Source organism: Pezoporus flaviventris, unplaced genomic scaffold (genome assembly GCF_033815535.1).
Source record: "Pezoporus flaviventris isolate CSIRO_AGI_PZ_B2104156 unplaced genomic scaffold, CSIRO_AGI_Pfla_v1 ptg000036l, whole genome shotgun sequence".
Taxonomy (NCBI): Eukaryota; Metazoa; Chordata; class Aves; order Psittaciformes; family Psittacidae; genus Pezoporus; species Pezoporus flaviventris.
This window is the reverse complement of record NW_026892584.1, coordinates 18414015-18433550: the sequence shown is the minus strand read 5'-3', so window position 1 is coordinate 18433550 and position 19536 is coordinate 18414015. Positions and strand designations below refer to the sequence as shown.

The window sequence follows — 19536 nt, the reverse complement described above, 5'->3', positions numbered from 1 at the left end:
ATTTAATAAATTAAATAAGTAAATAAATTATTTTAAAAGGTGTTTCAATGTAAAATAACTGTAATATTTATTGTAAAAATTAAGAGCTTCACGTTTAAATTCACCTATCTGGTAGTACACTAAAATCGTTAATTTTTTTTCTGTTTTATGGAAAAAATGCTGAGAACAAATAATATTTCACTTAGTCCAGTATACGAGGTTGAAAAAGGTGGTTGCTTGTGTGTCATATAGCTTATCTTTGACAATTTATATTTCTGAAATTGGGAGACCATTTAAATGTCATCATTTAGTATCATCAGCTTTCATTACAAGTTTCTTGGCAGGTGCCAGTTAATGCTGAATTAAGAGGTTAACTTAACTGTCTGCTTTTCTAACATAAAGCTTTTGGGATTTTTTTATTGTTGTCCAGGTGTTTCACCCCACACTTCTGTTTCACATACCTTTCTCCATTTTGTCTTCGCAAAGACTAAATCCATGGTGACAGTGGATTTAGTAAACTTTTTTTCATCTCTCCTGCCTCTCATTTTTTAAGCATCCTAAAATCATGAGTTATATGAAAAGGATTCTTGTTAGAAGCAATATGTGGAAATAGAGGTGGTTCTTCCTTCAAACTTCTGACACTTAATGGCTCACCCATACAGTAAATATTTTTGTTCTGTAAGTGACTGGACAGGAAAGACGGAGTAGTTGAGTGTACACTACCCCACCGACCCCCCACCCCACCCCCCCCAAAATAGTCATCCTCCTTTTTTATTCATTCAGTTGGTGAATTACCACTCTGTGTGTGTAATTCAGTTGTAGCCATTCAGGAGCATAAAATCACTAGCTGTACAAACAGAGTTAAGAACTGCAATAAAGTGTGTGCATAAAACGGGGGTTTGCTGTCACATTTGATTCAGTTGCTATTGCTTTGTTCAGTTTTACTGTAAAGTTAAGCTCTATTTGTAAGCAAAAGAAAACAAAACCCAAAACTGTTCAGCCGTTTCTGCTGTGATCAAGTCTGTTGGAGGTGGCAGGCATTGCATTATACTCCATGAGTAGGCGCCAGTCACACTTATCTCTGCCAGGAAGGTATTTTACAGGTAAAAATTCTCCGCTGAGAATTTTATGTGTTCATTTACTATTAGAATTGCTCTGTGCTTTATGAAGTGCGGTATCCGCTTTGAGTCCACTTCTGCAAGTCAGTCAGGGGTGAGAAGGTGGTCAGCTGATACCTGGAACCTTTTATGAGCTATGTACACTGCAGTTAGAACCTTAGAAGGAATCTAGAAATTAATTTTAAGGGGAAGGGTTATGGGGCTGGGGAGACAACAAAACAACAATGGAGTGTGTGACTGGCATGGGTATTGCTTTCAGGTAATCTTTTTTCGTTGAAAACTAGAACAGGGAACTAGTGATGGAGCTATTACTCAGGTTTCTGAGGTTTGGAGGTTATGTTTCTTTCAGTGTATCTTTGATTGTTGAATTTGCTCTAGGCTTGAGGATTATGCAAGAGTAACCGGGGTAACACTAAACCAGAAGGAGCTTCAGGTTGTGCGTATGTGTTATAAAAACAAGACAAATTAGAAAAGTTGTATATACTTCTTCAATTAGAAAAGTTTCCTTGTCTTCATGTGTTTGTTTTCCATGACAAGAGAACCTGTGCAGCTTGAAGATGTTACCTTTGATAAAAATCAGACAGTCCGTTATTATTTATGAAAACTAAATTGTTGAGCTGTGTCTGTGGGTAGATAAACAATGGTTCAAATTCATACTGCTCATTTGAAAAGGAGATTGCTTTTCATCTTACCTGTTTTAAAACTCTTTATCTTCCTGCATTCTGAATAACTTTCTGGTATCTCATTTTATAAATATATAACATCTTATATAGGCATTTGTCTTTGTTCCTCAGATAAGGAAAAAACATTTGGGTCTGTATTTAATTTTGTTAGAAGTGGTGATATAATTTGAAATTGCTTGAGAGTGTATATTGTGTTATTAGTTTCATGCACGGCATTTAGAAATGTATTTTCTAGAAACAGAAAATACATTTCTATTCTACATTTCTAAAATAGAAAAATAGAATAGAAAAGTTAAAATGGAAAATTTTTTTGTCACTGTGTCTAGTACCCATCATAAACACAATGATAAACACATTAAACTCACTAGGTGGGATTTTAAAATCATTTAGTATTTTGGTCCCACTGCCCTCACTGAAAGTTTTTGCTAGACCCAGAGCACTGGTCTCCCTGATGTGTTTGTGGAGGAGTTACACCCCTTCTCCTAGGCTATAAAGGCCAAACTTACCCAGTCTTTCCTGTGAGCAGCTCTTAAGTTTTTCTGGACAGTGCGGTAGCCTTGCTCCATATCTGGCTTTACATGTCTGTCTTGGATGACCTATCTACAGTTTGCAGATGAGGGCTAAGCAAGTCTTTAAGGCAATACAGTATTTCTAGACTTTTACTGAAAATCTGTCTCCCAGGGCTTCATAGGATCATTTTGCGCTTTCCTTAGCTGCATCACTTCACACCCCTTTACCGATCAGCTGTTATTCAGATTGATTTTTCCTTCCTCTGGGAAAGTAAATAGAAATATAATTTCTTTATTACAGGATATATATCTATGTGTAGGTTTGAAAAGAACTGTAGCAATATTTGGGTCTTGCTACAGTTAAGTTGCAGATCATGTACAAAAGTCAGAACAGTTCTCTGTGGTAAAAACAGTAGATAACTTTAACATGGACATAGAAAAAAAATGTTTGCTCTAGTTTCTGGATCTTTACTATTTAAGACAACAGATGTTGTAAGATTGCTCATGGCTGCCAGACAGTGATATCAACAAGTTAAAAGTTTTCCTTTTCTGTCACTACATCTGCTCTTCTATTAAGTTTGTTTATTATGTGTTTACACAGTAGCAATCCAAATATAGTATCTGCTTTGGGTTTGTTTTGTTTTCTAAAAAGTGAAACACAGTTTGAGTTCCTTTAACATAAATATTAGACAATCTCCCACTTCTTGCAGTATATAAGCAAGGTAGTATGCAAATGCACAATTGTCCTTACATATCCATGGAACAAGTTTATAAATCTATTGGGTTTTATCTGTCACTTTTATAGTCATGGAAGAGACTTTTTTGCGAAGTAAACCAATGTAAAAGCAGTCAGATTATTTTACCCACAGGAATGTTACTATCCTCTCAGCATGTCACAAGACATCGTTACATGCTTCTCAGTTACATTTCATCTATTCCAGAATCTCATCAAGTCACTTCAGTATAAGTATATAAAAGAATTAAAAAATCACTCAGTACCACAAAGCTCTTTAAAGTCAGCTTTCCATAAATTTGCACAGTACTAAATATTGGCAATGTTAAGCAAATGAGAGCAAATAAGTACATTAAAGTGGAAATATTGCTTAAGCAAATAGAAGCTGTTGTATACTGTTCTATACCATTGCTTTAATTTTTTATGTGGTCTGACTTGTTTGGGTTTTTTTCTTTTAATTAAATAATGGTTCAGAAGTGCCTGTATGTAATCAAGAAGTTATAAGTTATTTTTTTATTCTTATTTTTGCTGCTTCAGCTGGAATTATAGCTCTCTTAATCTCCTGAATTTACCATTTTTGTGCTGTTGCCATAGTGAAATCAGGTAGAGCAGGCAAAGCTGTACTCTTTCTTCTCTTTGAACTTAACTAAAAATAATGCTTAATCTATTGGTATGGCTTTTTAAAATGTTAATGTGGATTTAGCAGTTGTGGAGAGGGAAGGTATTCAGTCTCTAAGTGGAAGTCCTATTTACCCTCAGCAAAAATACAATACCTGTATGACATCTTTAGGCCCAGGGAGCCTTGAGGAAAAAAATGTATATGCCAGTGTCCATTTATACATCTTGCTGTAAGATACTTCTGAGCAGGGAAGGAGAGTGGGGCAGCTGGGTTTTTTTGACTGAGTAGCTAGTTTTTGAAACCACTCTGTTCCAAATGATGATTAGTCTGTTTGCGTCTCGGTAGCCTGATCATGATGATAACTTCATCGTTGGAGGAATTCCATAAAGGAAAGACTTGGTGTTTAAAAGCTCCTAATCCTACTGCTTATTCATCTCATTCTTCAGGAAGATGTGCCAGACTTGCTGAGTTTATTAGTATTAGTGTCTAGTAATATGCAATAGCTAACTAAGCTGTACTATTCTGTTGTGCACAATCCTACCTCTTAAGTCAGTTCAGTTACTTAAAACCATGTGTAGAAGTTACCTCAAGTGTAGGAATACTAATTTGTAAAAGATATGGTACCTCAAAGAGACAGCGAGTGATTTTCAAATCTTTGACAAAAGTCAGGGACTGGTATGGAGAGATCCTAGAAGGATAAGGAAATAATTCTAATTGCCAAAATGTTCTCTGTTAAATTTAAAGAGGTGCAGTTGTTCTTTTTTCTCATTTACTGACTCTGCTTTCCTCTCTCTTTTTTTTTTTTTTTTTTTTGTGTGTGTATGTGTGTTTGGGGTTTTGAATTTTGTTTTTCTTCCACACAGTGGTCTAGCTTGATCACATAGGACCCCCCCCCCTCTTTTGCTACAGACTGAGGGGACTGACAGGAAAGATACCTTCAGTATCTTTTTCAATGTCTATAGAATCATAGAATAGTTAGGGTTGGAAAGGACCTTAAGATCATCTAGTTCCAACCCCCCTGCAATGGGCAGGGACACCTCACACTAAACCATGACACCCAAGGCTCTGTCCAACCTGGACTTGAACACTGCCAGGGATGGAGCATTCACAACCTCCCTGGGCAACCCATTCCAGTGCCTCACCACCCTTACAGTAAAGAATTTCTTCCTTCCTTATATCCAATCTAAACTTCCCCTGTTTAAGTTTTAACCCATTACCCGTTGTCCTGTCACTGCAGTCCCTAATGAAGAATCCATCCCCAACACCCTTATAGGCCCCCTTCAGATACTGGAAGGCTGCTATGAGGTCTCCACGCAGCCTTCTCTTCTCCAGGCTGAACAGCCCCAACTTTCTCAGCCTGTCTTCATACGGGAGGTGCTCCAGGCCCCTGATCATCCTCGTGGCCCTCCTCTGGACTTGTTCCAACAGTTCCATGTCCTTCTTATGCTGAGGACACCAGAACTGCACACAATACTCCAAGCGAAGTCTCAGGAGAGCAGACGGGCAGGATCCCCTGTTTAAGTTTTAACCCATTGCCCCTTGTGCTGTCACTGTATTGGGCTTCCATTACTTAGTTCAAGTTGAAGGTGTCATTCCTGTCTTCAACATATTCAGTGATCTGTGCTCAGGCTGGAGCAGATGGAAGCCTTATTTCAGCACCTCTCCTTTGGCTGCATCATGGCTATTCATGATAAGTGGGTTTCGGTGAGAGACAGCTTTCTTGAGAGGTTTTTGTAAGAGAGAGTACAGCAACCATGGAATTCAGGAACTGTTTGTAACCTCTGTCCTTCGTTACTTTTTGAACGTATGACATGCTTTGGAATTGCAACAAATACAGAAAGAACACCAGAAAATAGGCACTTTAAATAAGAAACAAAAAACTCTTTGCAATTTTTGGCTGACAAGGGAGAGTTAAAGACAGCTAGCTGTTCATGGTAGATCCTAATTTTGTGACTTAATGTATTTATTCTGAGCTTCTAGGCAATGTAAGATCCAAAAAACAGCGAGGTATCTGAGCTCAGGTGGAAGTTACCCTAGTCTCAAAAAAGTTGATAAAATTGCTTGATGTTCAGCTGTTCATGACATTCCAAGCTGCTTAATTGAGTTTAATTTATTTTTTTAGGGAAAACTTGTATTTCTTTACTTTTCTTCTTCTTGTTGCTTTTCTATTAGTTTTGCTTTTGTCTTAAATGGAGCAGGAATTGAACAGGACTAGCAACCCAATGGTGTTATCTTTGATGCCCTTAGAAGACTGCCAACCAACAATGTTCCTTTATAAAATACACTGCATATAAACCAAAAAGGTTAAGAGAAGCAGTTAAGGTGAATAGACTATTCAGTACTAGAAGTTTTCAATGCTTAATATATTTTTTCTTCTTTTATTAAAATATTAAAAATACTCAATAGTAATATTTATTGATATAAAAAACTCCATTTATAAATGGAGTTACCAGACACCAAACCAGCCATAACTGAGAAAAATGTTTGTATCACACATAACGTTAATACTGCAATATTTTGCATGGATTCTATTCGTATCCTACCCACTGATTGACATTAGACTCCCTTTTTCAATACAGCAGTTTTCACAGTGACTTCCAGTAGTCCAGGTGCATATATTATACTGACCTTTAGGAAAAAAAAAGTCCGTAGTCGCTCTCAGTTTGTTTTAAATTTGTCTAAAAGGATTTCACTCTATGTAACATAGAGGCCTTGTGGCTATTTGCATTATAACCTTCATACCATCTTTGGGAACAGCTAACATACAAATGGCATATACAGAGTAAATGACTTGACATACCAATGTAACAATTGCATGGCAAAGAAAAAAAAAAAAAAACAAACCAAAACCAAAATCACAGGAATACAGAGTCCAACTTGTCTTCTGCAATTTTCAACATATTCTTATATCAGGGAAATTATTCATACTAATGTGACTTTATTGTGTTGCAGACCTCTGGCTCAGTTCTCATTAGACATGGGTTGTAATATGTCACTGGCTATCTCAACTAATATGCTGTTGCTTTTAAACCTTCAAGAATAACAGCATTCTTGGTTTGATTCTTCCTCTCCCTTCTTCTAGGCTCGCTTACATGGCAGTGAAAATCTGTATATCTTGTAGACTTGGGTTCAGTCTGCCTGTGAAAACTCAAGCTTGCATTGTTGCTGCACTGGGATTAGTATGGTGCCCACTTCAAGTTGTTGTGGAGAACAAGTTTATGCTTTCAGCCTTCTGTATTGAACACCTTTGCATGAAATATTTAAGGACCAAGAAAGGTGGTGTGCTTGTTAGATGAAGCATGACCGTGAAGCAAGGAAGGAGGTTTCAATTTAAGTGTTAAATGTTTCCTCAGAGCTGAGATTATAATCGGGACTTGCTTCCTCCTGCATGAGTGCCTCTTCCACTAGACCATAGTATATAGCCTTTGATTAAGTGGTTCTTTTATTATGCAAAATTGACTGGTTTGAAATTTGCATCCTACAGTTCTTCTGTTGTTGCTTAGCATTTAGGCCAGTCTCCTGCATGGTAAAGGCAGGTTTAAATCTCTTTTGGTAGAGACAGGAAACGAATTGGTTTCCCTTGCTTTGGTGTTATAATTCAGTTATGTGTTGACATGTACAATCACCATCATTCAAAAGAGGGACAAATGTTAATGCATCTTACTCCAGGAGGAGGCAGCAGGTTGGAAATATCAGGTAGAAAGAGATGCCTTATACCTGCAGAGAATTTGGGTGCCTGATACTAAAGTTGAAATTAAATAGTGTTGGTATATACTAAGAAAGAACAAATAACTTGTAAATAAATCTAAATAGCACTGTGAATTTTTCAGAAGGTGCATGTAGTAGACCTCTGTGTGTGTATGTAAACAGTGAAGAAGACAGAAGGCAAAAAAGGGGAAGTAGATGTCTTTGTACATCGCCACTTATGCACTTATTTCATCTGATAATTAGCATAACAATTCTGCAAATTGCTTTGGTGCCCTCCTAAAGTCTCTGGAACAGGCTCCACCTTTCACCACATGAAATGTTTTTATAGTCTTCTGAAACACTTGGTATTTTGCAGGCAATGCATCAGGCTTACATATCTTGGGACGCACTCCTTTTCCAAATACAACTGAAAAGCAAATTATTTTCAAAAATGAAGTGGGGCAGGGCCAACACCAATTCTGCAGGCACTAGATATATGTATCAACTGGAAGACAAGCTGATAAGCCCCAGGCATTACAAGTAGGTGAATTCCAGATACAGTTAGAGTTTGCCATCAGATTCCAAAGGCGGCAGTGATATTCCAGTTCAGATGAGGTGTTTCTTTCCTTCTGGGTGGGCATGAGGTGCTACAGTAATGGGCAGCAGACGTAGTACTTTCTTTTTCATCTGTTCTCTGCTTAATACAGATAGGTGAGTTGCACTTTGAGAGAGAGTAAATTTAAGTACAGCATCACAAAATATTTCTGCCTGTCAGTTATGCATAATAGTGTGTTTGGCAGTTAACTGCTAAGCAACATTGTGTGAAGATGCTCAGTGTGATTTACTATCCAGTCTTGGACTAATTCTCTGATCTGGAAGGCTGGAAGCACAAATGAGCTGCCCTCATTGTTAATTTGTTAATTCATCTGTTACATTATTTTATTGTATATTTGTGCATAAGGATTCGGAGATACAGAATTGTCTAATAATTCATTCAAAATTTCTTGAGATACCTTTAATGCTGGCTTCAGGATTTATTCTCAGCAAATGCTAAATACACGGGTATATAGTGTGTTTATTTATCAGCATTTTTGCTATCAGAAATTGATGGACAAGTTTTCTCAGTTTGGTTCTATTTTACAATAATTATTAAACAGAAGTTAGTTGCTGTGAGAGCAGTGCCTCCTCTCTTAAATGCACTCTTGGCATATCCTATCACTCTGGCAAGTGCTGTCACCAGAAAAACAGCTGCAGAGAAAGAACGGATTGCTGCAAGCTGAGGCACTCACAGATTATTCAGATATCATCTTGCACTGGCCTTAGGATGGCCTGTTACTTCCAGCCCTGAAAATAAACAACTATTAATCACCTAATGGCAACATACATTGACCAGCCCTTAATGCTGCCTGGACTTCAATCTAACTGTACTCAAAAGCTTTTCTCATGTTTTCTGTCACCCGGGACAAGAGAGAGTTTGCAGCCAAGCATTCCTTTGGGAGGACTGCTGTGAGTTTAACAAAATGTTTGAAATAACCTCAGTAACTCCTCTCAGCACTGATCCACAGCTTCACATGTGCAGAATCAAACAATAGCACCCTTGCATTGACAGTTTCTGGAGAGTGAACTAATGGCATCAGGCTTTCTCAGGGAAACTGAGTAACAAGCAAGTACCTCAGGAAGCTATTGTCTGGGTTTAATCTGAAAGCATTGCTTCCAGTGAAAATATATGGTATATAGAAATAGCAGCCTTCACTACCTAAAGAGGACCTACAGGAAAGCTGGAGTGGGACTTTTTACAAGGGCATGGAATGATAGAACAAGGGCCAATGGCTTTAAACTGAAGAGAGTAAATTTAGATTACACAGTAGGAAGAAATTCTTCTCTGTGGGGGTGGTGAGGCACTGGAACACGTTGCCCAGAGAAGCTGCGGCTGCCCTATCCCTGGCATGTTGAAGGCCAGGTTGGACAGGGATCTGGGCAACCTGGTCTAAGTGGAAGGTGTCCCTGGCTGTAGCAGGGTGTTGAAACTGGATGATCCTTAAGGTCGCTACCAACTCAACCTATTCTATGATTCTATTAATAATTCTGTAATGCAGTCACATTTTCTCCCAGCTTTTTTGGATGACAACATTCTTAGTGCATCTGCATGCAGTGTCTTAACTGGTAAATACAAAGCACAACTTAAATAGAAGTAGCATAGCTTTAGTAAACTAGTCATCAAATTGCATGTTGCACAATAGAAGGGTATTGCTGCTTTGAACAAGAGCACTTTAATGCATTTGTGGAGGTGCATTAAATCATTGTGCTAACCCTGAATTATAAAGGGCAAACATGTAAATGCAACAACTAATACAGAGTATTAGACTCTCTCCATCAACAAAGAATGTATGAAACTTCAGAAAAAGACGTAGGAAGCTTTCTTATATTGTGCTTATTATACCTTTCAGGTTGAGATTTTTTTAGTTGAGCTTCTTTTGCTTAGTTATGCCCATCATCAAAGTGCCTGAAGTCACTTTGCCCTGAATTGAGATGGTTAAGTGATGCAAGAATCTTATACCTCAGGGAAACTTGGATCTATCTCCAAATTACCACATAAGGTACCTGGAACACTGTCTATTATCTCTATTATCTCTTTTTTTTTAGACAGATACTGGAACTAACTTCCCAGGCAGCTAAAATGCATTGTTTTCCAAAATGTATATCCAAGTCATCTCTGTTAAAGCCAGAGAAAACTTTGGCCAAAGTTCCCATGAAACAGTCCAGCAGCATAAGGATTAGCAGTTTCTCTTCTAAAATGGTAATATGAGTACCATGTTAATTTTAAGTGCATCGGCCCAGTCCAGGCATAGGGGGCACCTGCACAGCACATAAGAGTCTGTCTTTACAACACAAAACCTCAGTGTCTGATGTGCAAAGCACCTACCTGATTTTGAAGCTGCTAAATATAAAAAAGAGAAAATTTTAACTTAAGTACACACAGCCACTTTGAGAGTTGAGCATCTGGAATACTATTAATAGTAAACAATATGTTTCAGTAAAAGTTAGGACATGAACCAATAAAACTGAGAAATTCACTCAAGGCTCCCTTGTCTTAATGATAAGCTGCCTTGAGCAAGTATGTATTTTCTTTTTCACTCACTTCTTCACTTAGAAAGTCATCAGTCTTCACTTAGAAAGCCTTGATCCTTGTAAATCAGTGTAACCTTAATGTTATTTAATCATAGCTTTTAAAAGTTAATTTTCATGAGAACTATATTTAAAAAAAAAATAATAACTTGTCATTGAGGATTATGAAAATCCTTTATTTGCCTGGAGAACAGTACTCAGATCTGAATGAATAAGTGTAAGTGAAGAATGTGTTTCGACAATTTGTTTATTAAAAATTTATTATGCTGCTAAAAGTTATATTGTATTTATAGTATTTTAATGACAGTGATGCACAGTTTTGTGCATTCTATTAATATGCATTTTAAAATTCTGCTATGCAAAATTCTAAAATATTTTAGTCTCTTATATCCACATAAATATTGCTTTTTTATTTCTCTAAATGACAAAATCAATTAAATCATATAATAAGCCTAATGAAATGCTTCTATTTGACTGATGTCTTAACAATTGCACAGATAAGATGACAGCTAGGATTAAGAAAAAAAGGTCATTAAGATTTAATCGTATCCAAGAGAGGTGTGACTAGAGACACAAACCTGATACTAGTTTCCATCTACCTTTGCTTCACCTAACAACTCCACATTCCATACCAAATGCATGTAACTTCAATATGTGGCATTCATGGAAGTGCCTGCCTTTGTCAGCCCAAAAGAAATTCTCACTTTTGAGTCAAAGCCTCCTTGGAAATGGGAGTCTCATAGAATATTAATAGACTTTAATATTTTTTCATGTCTTCAGTAAAAATAAGACTTCCCCTAATTAGTGTCATAACATCAAAGCTTAAAGCAGATTAGGTTTTAACTTGCTTAACTTACCTTAAGCAGCATAAACTGTGTGCCTGGATCCTTGAGACACCATATGCTGCAAACTTTTTCATGCAAAGCTTGATTCAGTGCTTGCTAGTGTCATGGACAAGTTTCCTATTATCTTTAAAAGTATGTGATCAGAACTTGTTAAACTTGTTACTAAGTACTGGATTTCTTTCAACCAGATTTGGTGAAGTCAAAGAAATAAGGTCCTGTGTAATGCCTTGAAGGCATGTTTTATTTAAATCAGTGCGTGTTACTGAATCACAAAAGCATATGGAGGATTTAAAAAGTGGTGAGGATAATAAAACCCCACAGTTATCTTTAAATTGCCTTCAGAGTTTTAAAAATGCACTCTCTTCATGCACAAATACCTTTATTTGATTTTAAAATTCTATAGAAATGAACAGTAGCAGAAATGCCCTGTTACAAACTCTTCTGAGCCACTCTTGTGGTAGCTGCTTATATGGAAAAATTCTTGCTAATCAAAGTCAGTGTCTGAGCAGCAGCTATTAAATGTTTGCCAAGATATATAACGCTGTGTCATCTGCAGTGGTAAACTGGTCTAGACGTAAGGAAGTTGGCTGGCTGATGCCAACTGACCTTACTTGAAAATGTGGTCTGCGGTTGTTACCTACTAGCCTGGCCCTGCAAATATCTAAATTCCCTCCACTGACACAAATGAGACTTCTACAGGAACACTAAAATAAAGTTGTGAGTCCTTAATCAATAAATTTATTAGCTATTATAGGGGGATTAATTATATCTTCAGGGTTCATTAGTACTACAAGTAAAACCACTTTACTCACAACTGTGATTCAAAGGAACTGTGATAAATGACTTAGAATATAATAATTTATTTGTGATTTTTTGTAATTCCCTTTTCCCATGAAGTAAGTAGTCACATGCAAGTGGTAATGCTCTGATTTGATATTTAAAAAGAAAAACAAGGAAACAAAGCCAGCTTTTCAGCTGCCCCTGTTGATGATCTGACATTAAAAAGCAAGGGGCCGGAATGAGGTCCCTTCAAAGTCACATTCAGATGTGACCTTCAGAAGTAAAATCACCAACCAGGTAGGCTGTTATGCTTTCGTATAACAGGAATACTTATCTGAATCTGTTTGATAAAATACTTGCTTAAGTACATGCATATTAGAAATAATAATTTATATGCCAGCATTTCATTAGGGGAGTCTTTCGGAATTAAAATTATTTACATTATGCTGAGATGCATACAGCCCATCCGTAACAAATAGACTGAGAATAAATAAAGTGAACCTTTAGTTAAAAACAGCTGCAAGATGTTTTACATTTCTGCTCAGTATCGAGCAGTGTGTTGAAAATGCATTTTTCATAAAACCACATGCAAGGCTTTTTGATGGTGAAAAAATCCACTCACAACAGCCACATGTCTAGGTGAATCCTTAGAAGCTAGCATGGACCCCACACAGATATTCCAAAAGAAAAGACATTACTAGAAAGTAGTTTCTCTTGAAGTGAAGTAGAATGTGTGTGATCCTACTAGACCACTTTGATAAATAAATAAAAGTCTTTTTTCTAGCACAAAACTGGTTCAATTGGAGGGCAAGTGAAACCCAGGTTCACGTTTTACTTAGGGTTTTTTTTTCCATATTTTTTTCTTAAGTGATCCCTTGACTTACACAAAGATTATTTTTTTTAGGAAAAAAAAAACATTTGGCTTTGGGTTGTAAAGTAAACTTATGCAACCTGCATGGACAATTTTCACTTGCTGTGTTCTTTATACTCTGAAGGGGGCTTGCCTCTATATTTCCTATTTATTCAATTTTTACTGCATGGAATTAACCAAACCTTAGTTACTTGGATTTCTTTTCAGCTTTAAAAAGATACACCATATAAAAATAAAGTTCTAAAAGTAATAGTTTCACTGAAATAGGTAAAACTACCGTTTCATATAACTTTTGGACACATTCCTTCACACTTAAGCTTTTCAGGGAAAGAGCTAAAGATGGAGGGAAAAATGCAATTTAAGCTCATTTGCAGGGATTTACAGAACTTTTCTGAGCAAGAACAAAATCCATATGAGTCCACAGTTTGTTACAATCTAAGCTCGATTTTCATATTAAACTTTCTCCTGTGTGTCTTTCATATGAAATGGCATAACCTAGCCTATATTGCATATCACATCTATATAGTTTTAGAACCATTTGGTGCATTCGACGTGGGGTTTTTTTTCTCCTCCTCAGGGCTAGTGGATCCCCTTTCCATGGCAATACTATGTAAGCATTCTGTCGTTTTAGTTTATTCTCCTGTGTAAACCAGGGTTAGTCACTAACTTGTTAAATGTTACCATTGATGCAGAAATCAATTTGAAGCTTTACTTTGTGATTTACAGCATTGTGTTTTGTTCTTCATAGTGTCATATCTGTGCTTTGGAAGGAGTCAAATTAAAAAGGATAGTTCTTACTTCTAGGTTACACTTCAACACCTCATCCCCTTGCACAAAAAGGTTAAGTGTCTTTTCAAATTAAGGCAGCAGTAATTAACCAGTGGTATTGTTTGTGATTTGCCAACTCTGGGTGTTAATGAGAGAGAAATTAACACTTAGCAGCAGGAGTTCCTGATAGTCAGTGGCAAATGCTTAATGTGCCAACAAGTTATTTTGATCTTAAGTACTGCACTTAAGTGTTTTTAAACAAAAGTATGGTATGTTTTTTATGTGATCATACATATGGGAGGTATGATATAGAGCTATAATAGAAAGAATGGCACAATATAGTGGAAAAAAGTGCAACCTAGGCAGTACAGGGAAAATAGTTTTCCTATATTACAGCCAAAAGCAGGATTGATAGATGTTTTCATGCTAAAGATGAAATTGCACCTGCAATTAACAGTATGCAGATGTTCCTGTATATAAATTTTATCACCAAATCTGATGATTTCTGAAGGTAACTTTTAAAGCATGAAATATTCCTGAAAAAGTGTGCTTGAGCTGCGATGATTTTCTAGAAAGACATAAATTACACTTTAGGGGCATCTCGAAATACTAATTTTATTTAAAATTTCCTTTTAAAAAAAAAAACTTTTCAAATTACACGAGTGCAGTGCCACATTTCTTTTGTGGTGGATAGGGGATTCAAACTGCCACAAAGAGCAAAATGAGCCCTTCAAAACTTGGGTGAGCATTAGTATGAAGATTTTACCTGGCACATGCGCTTATAATGAGTAAGTATTTGTGGACATTTCATAGCTTCTCCCTTGCATAAAATAGCCCACTAGAAATGTAAGGTCTGCTCCTATCTTCCAGGGGCTTTATCTTTGCTTTTAAAATAGTTTTGGTTAGCACATATATACATCCCCTACTAGATTATCCTTTTATTATGTTTGGTTGATGTGGGAGCAGATACATAGCCTGTGAAGTAGCAAAAGTAGGCCCATCCTGCACCAGCAAATTGCAGCCTCCTACTGGAGGCAAGGAGCATCAGTCCTTGGCTTCACTTGCCACTTACTTCTCACTGCTGCTAGGCTAGCTGGCCTCCATAGTGCAGTGGGGTCATGCACATCTTGTCCCCACATGAAGTTGTTGGCCAGCCAGAGAAAACTTAGGAATTGGGTGTAGGCAGCATTGCCCTTCCATAGGAGCCACTTCTGAATCTGTGATTTCTTCAATGCTAAATTTGTTTGAATACATTAAGTAGTGTAGCTGGATTTGTCAGAGTTTCAGCCTCTCTCTCCTTCCAAATATCATATTTCAGTTGTAAAATCCACATTTGCCTGTGTTGCCTCAGCTGTGCTGAGGAGTAATTTACTTTGCCACTGAACTGCGGCCACTTCTCGGTTGAAGAGTAGTAGCCATAAACAGAAATGTTACAACGCTATGCAGCAGTTTTGGACTAAAGGCTACCGTATCTAATTGAAACTGCAGGAGGAAGCCGCAGGGTTTCTTCTTCCTTTGATGCCTGTTCCATTACATGAGCACATCAAATAGAGTTTTCCCTCCATTGCTGGGAAGAAACCACCCTAATGAAGCTGGTCTGGCACTACCCACGTTTTTGAGTGCTTGTATTGTCTGCTAAGTGGATATTTAGGTTACTGTGCAAGCCCTATAACACATTTTTATTATAATTAAACATTAACAAAAATTGGGTACCATATTGGTTGAGTCCAGAGCACAGCTCTGCATATAAACCATTACATGACATTATATTGAACTTTTTCTTGTACAGACGGTATCTAACAGCTCATCCTGCACTGTTGTTTTTGGCAAGTTCACTACAGCATATAATAAATCAAGAAAAGAAAAAGCTTTTTGGCCTAATGTTGTACAGACTGCTGTAATGTTAGACTACAGAAAGCAGTTCTGTTTTTAGACATCCTTTTACTAACCCAACATTCATAATTTATGATTTCACTGTAAAATTCCTGCAACACTACACCAAAAGTAGCGCTGCCCTTTAATTAAGTGCTCTCAGTAGGAAAAACGTGAAACTGATGTGCAAAACATATCACAGTATGCAGTGATTGATAGTGATTACTTCTTTATGAACCCAGCCTGAAGGTCTGAACTTCCTGATGGGTAAAATGGTGCATGGGGTTACTTCCTGAGATTGCCTAGTGGGGATCAGTCAGAGTTAGCAATATCTGAGGAATTCCTGAGACGCATTTCGGAGATGTTACAGCAGAAACTTTCTATTTCTTTCCGAATTGTGCTTTACATTAATAATTACCTCATTTAGCAGCTGTATTTTAAGGATTCATTGTTATCGTCATGGTAGTGTAATTTGCGTGAACTGGAAGTTGCATAAACCCCTTTATTTTAATGCCTGCATGCCCAAATCTGGGAGAACAGAATGCAGGGCGGGAAAGACTTCTGTATGTATCAAAGTTACTGAATATTATTCAGTATTTAAAGCATAGGTCTTTTTACTGGTATGTGCAGATTGTTCAAAGAAAAAAAAAACAGAAGTCTGATCTGGATTGTTTGAGCCTCTAAATAGCATTTTTATTTAAGGAACCAGGCATTAATGACATGATGGTTCAACACTGGTTAAAATTTGAAAATTGAATGGAGGTCCAGTACTGTCTGTGTTGAAATAACTAGAGCTGGGAAATTAAATTTCTCATAACACAAGCACATAAATTAACTTTCCTTTTTGCTTGATAGATTTGGCCCTGGATTAGTCATTTACTGGTATGGATTTATTGAAGAACTGGACTGCCATCGTGAGCGTGGTATCCTGCTAAAAGACTGCTTTCCTACCGACATTGTGACTCTGCGACACAGCATGGCTCAACGCTGATGTTGGGAGGAAGAGGTAAATCCGGAAGCAATTTTACTTTCCTTCAGTGTAAACTAATGGCAGCATCTGCCCTGAACTTCAGCTGAACTCCTGCTGCCTGCCCTTATGCTACTGCCTCTTTATACAAACATATCAAGAGTTTCTGTTTTGCTTCAGACCTCTGTTGTGATCAGCCAAAAAAGACAGACACAACCCACTCATTATCAGCATTTCTGTCTCTGTCAAACAGCTAGTTTCTAGATACTCATAATATTTCTTCCTTCCGGATGGCTTCTTCTAGCATTCTAAACAAAGACAAAAATGCAGAGGCTGAAAGGTACAACTTTCAGTTCTTATGCCTATTAGGGAGTCACCTTTAAAAATAAGTGGCTTTTTATGGTTTAACTCCCAAATTTATTCAGTGCTAGTGAACTGACTGAAACACCTACACCAATGTGGAAAATTGGTAAAGACTGTTATTCTGGGGCTTAAAACATAATGCAGATCTCATAAAGCTAAAGTGATAAGATAGGATTGTGTAAGTTCTGGCTGTTACAGTAAAGAGCCAGATTTTGAGAGAATAATTGGTATATGTGTTTTGTCACTATCTAATTGCTAAAATCAATAATGGAATACGGAGTTAAAAAATAAGTTAGTGGATTTTGGGGAGTGAGATTTGGGCTTACACTTGTGGGTTTTCAATAAGTAGTTTAATGACTGAAAAATAACTTGTGTTTGTCTTTTCCAGCCCACCCCCCAGGGAATCTGTACCTAGGAATTTTTCCCTTAACCGACTTTAAGGAAGGAATCTGTCTTGACCCCTGTAGGTACTGTAACATACAATTTTCTGGCGTACTGAAGTCCACAAGAACAATGTGCAGGAGCTCTCTGTGTGGGTTACTTCTGAAGGAGATTACCATCCTGGTGTTCAACAAGAGGAGTGAAAAAAAAGATGATGAAACAGTGCTTTTTACTGGATCAGTGCCGCAGGATAAATAGACACACAAAGTTTGCCTATAGAAACTGTGCTGGGTAGAGCATAAGTTTCCACCGTACTTATGTATACTTGTAAAAGCATTGTTTTTCTCTTTGTTGAAACCACCAAGAGCAGAAGAGCATTTTGGTGGGTGCTAGCCCTCCTTAGATTTGAGTGAGTTCAGTCTCGCCCTATTTTCATGCTCATCACCACTTAGAGGGGCAGTGTTGGGCCTCAGGTTTGTGCTCTCAGAGATTTCTTAGTAGCAGCTTACAGAGCTTGACACTCTTTAATACTCTTTTCTTCACTAACTGGCATTTGGGAAAGGACAGAATATTTTTTAAAGGCGAGAGTTTTGCATGTCTGCTCACCATGTTCTGATTTTCAGAGAAGCAAAGGTACGGATTTTGTTGTAGAATTAAAGGTGTGATAACAGTTTTCCTAAAGCACAAGTTGATAACCTCTTCCATAAGGAAAGGGTCTTTAAAACATTACAGTACATATTCATCATCTTTTTGCAGCTGAGGTGATACTCTGTGTGCCTGTATGATTTCAAAAATCACATGCAGGCTTTTTATAGTCTTGCCTTGACTTAAAAGGGTATTAATCTTATTCCATTTTCTTTCAGCTATAGTTTTCAGATGCATATGCAGTATTTTTATTTTGAACTTTTAGTTCTCATTTTAACAGTTTGCTATGTTTCAGAAAGGACCTTATCATTTTGACTAATCTTTAATTTTCAGGAAAAAATATCTTTCTTTAGTCTTCCTAGTACTCTGTTCCTTGCTGCAGAGATAAGCTCGTATAGCTCCACTGCAGTGAATTATTGTTGCATAGAGATTATTATCCTAGGTTTTAACATGCTATAGTGAAAAGATTTATTTTACAAATAAACCTGTTACAGCTGTAATTCATTCCTGTTCAGCTATTTAAGGTATTGTGCTTAGCTTATTTTGCCTAACCAGCTTTAAGGATCTGCCCGTAAAGATACACAGGAGCTGCATGTATGATGTTGCTGCTGCCCCTGGGCTTGGGGTTTAGGCTAGTGGAATGTGTGAAATCCAGAAGAGAATAAAAAAGAAGAAATAGCTGAACATTATTGGAGTAGAAAATTCAAAAGTAATGGTTGTTTGAGTAAATGGGTTTGAAGGGCAAACTGAATTTGTTTTAGCTAGTGCATATGCTTTCTGTTGTATGAAATCATTTAAATCAGCTTTTACAAGATGCAGTAATGCTGTTTTTTCTTTTTGAATAAATTAAATTTATCTGCACAGATGTTGAAAATCCTGCTCAACCTCCATCAAAGCTTTGCTTTGTTTTTACATTAAACAAATTTATATGGGGACACACAGATAAATCAGGTTAGGCTTGTATTTGTTTCTTTATTCCTCTACCTAATACCATGACATAACAGGTTGGAAAGCAATACAGCTGTCTTTAATAAAAGCTTTGACCTCATCTTTATGTATTGCCCCCTTTAAGCATCTTTGTATTAGAATGAGGATGAAATAAGCCACAAAAGTGTACCTACTGTATTAATTTCATTAAATGCTATTGAAGAAGCTTTGCCACCGCAAAAAATATGCTGTGTCACTATTTTAAATGCTGAAAGAACATAGTTTGGTTTTTTTATTGTTATTCCTACTTGTGTCTTGCAAAAAAACCCTTGTGTATTTTTTCTGTTTATCATATGTAAACAGCAACTTCAGTATTAAAGAGGAGAGACTACTATTTGTGAGGTGCTCGTTGGTTTTGTTTTCTTAAATAATACTGTAGTCATTAGAACCTTAACATTAAAGCCAAATCCAGTTTTATGGAATATTCTGTAGAGTCTGCTAATGAATTACGCCTAGCCAGAAAACAGAAGTGTGCATAACACCGACTGATGTTCACACTGGCATATATAGACTCACCAAGCATCTGCTCTTACAAGCACTGTAATAAGGCCTGTTCTGAGCTTTAGGAATTGATGTCATTGCGTTGAACAGAGAAGTAAAACT

At 37.1% G+C, this 19536-nt stretch overlaps 1 protein-coding gene across 5 annotated transcripts in view; it reads left to right on the top strand.

Moving 5' to 3' along the window:
• The window catches only part of CDIN1 (CDAN1 interacting nuclease 1), a 129520-nt gene extending 110251 nt beyond the window's left edge, over nucleotides 1-19269 (top strand). For 4 of the 5 annotated variants that reach the window (XM_061463422.1, XM_061463420.1, XM_061463421.1 and 1 more), the window contains 2 exons: nucleotides 16446-16596; nucleotides 17388-19269. In XM_061463422.1, coding sequence (XP_061319406.1) covers nucleotides 16446-16581 — 136 coding nt within the window. In that variant the 3' untranslated portion in view covers nucleotides 16582-16596; nucleotides 17388-19269. Of the gene's footprint in view, nucleotides 1-16445; nucleotides 16597-17320 lie in introns of all 5 variants that reach the window. The other variant, XM_061463419.1, reaches the window with a different exon arrangement.
• Nucleotides 19270-19536: the final 267 nt, after the last annotated feature.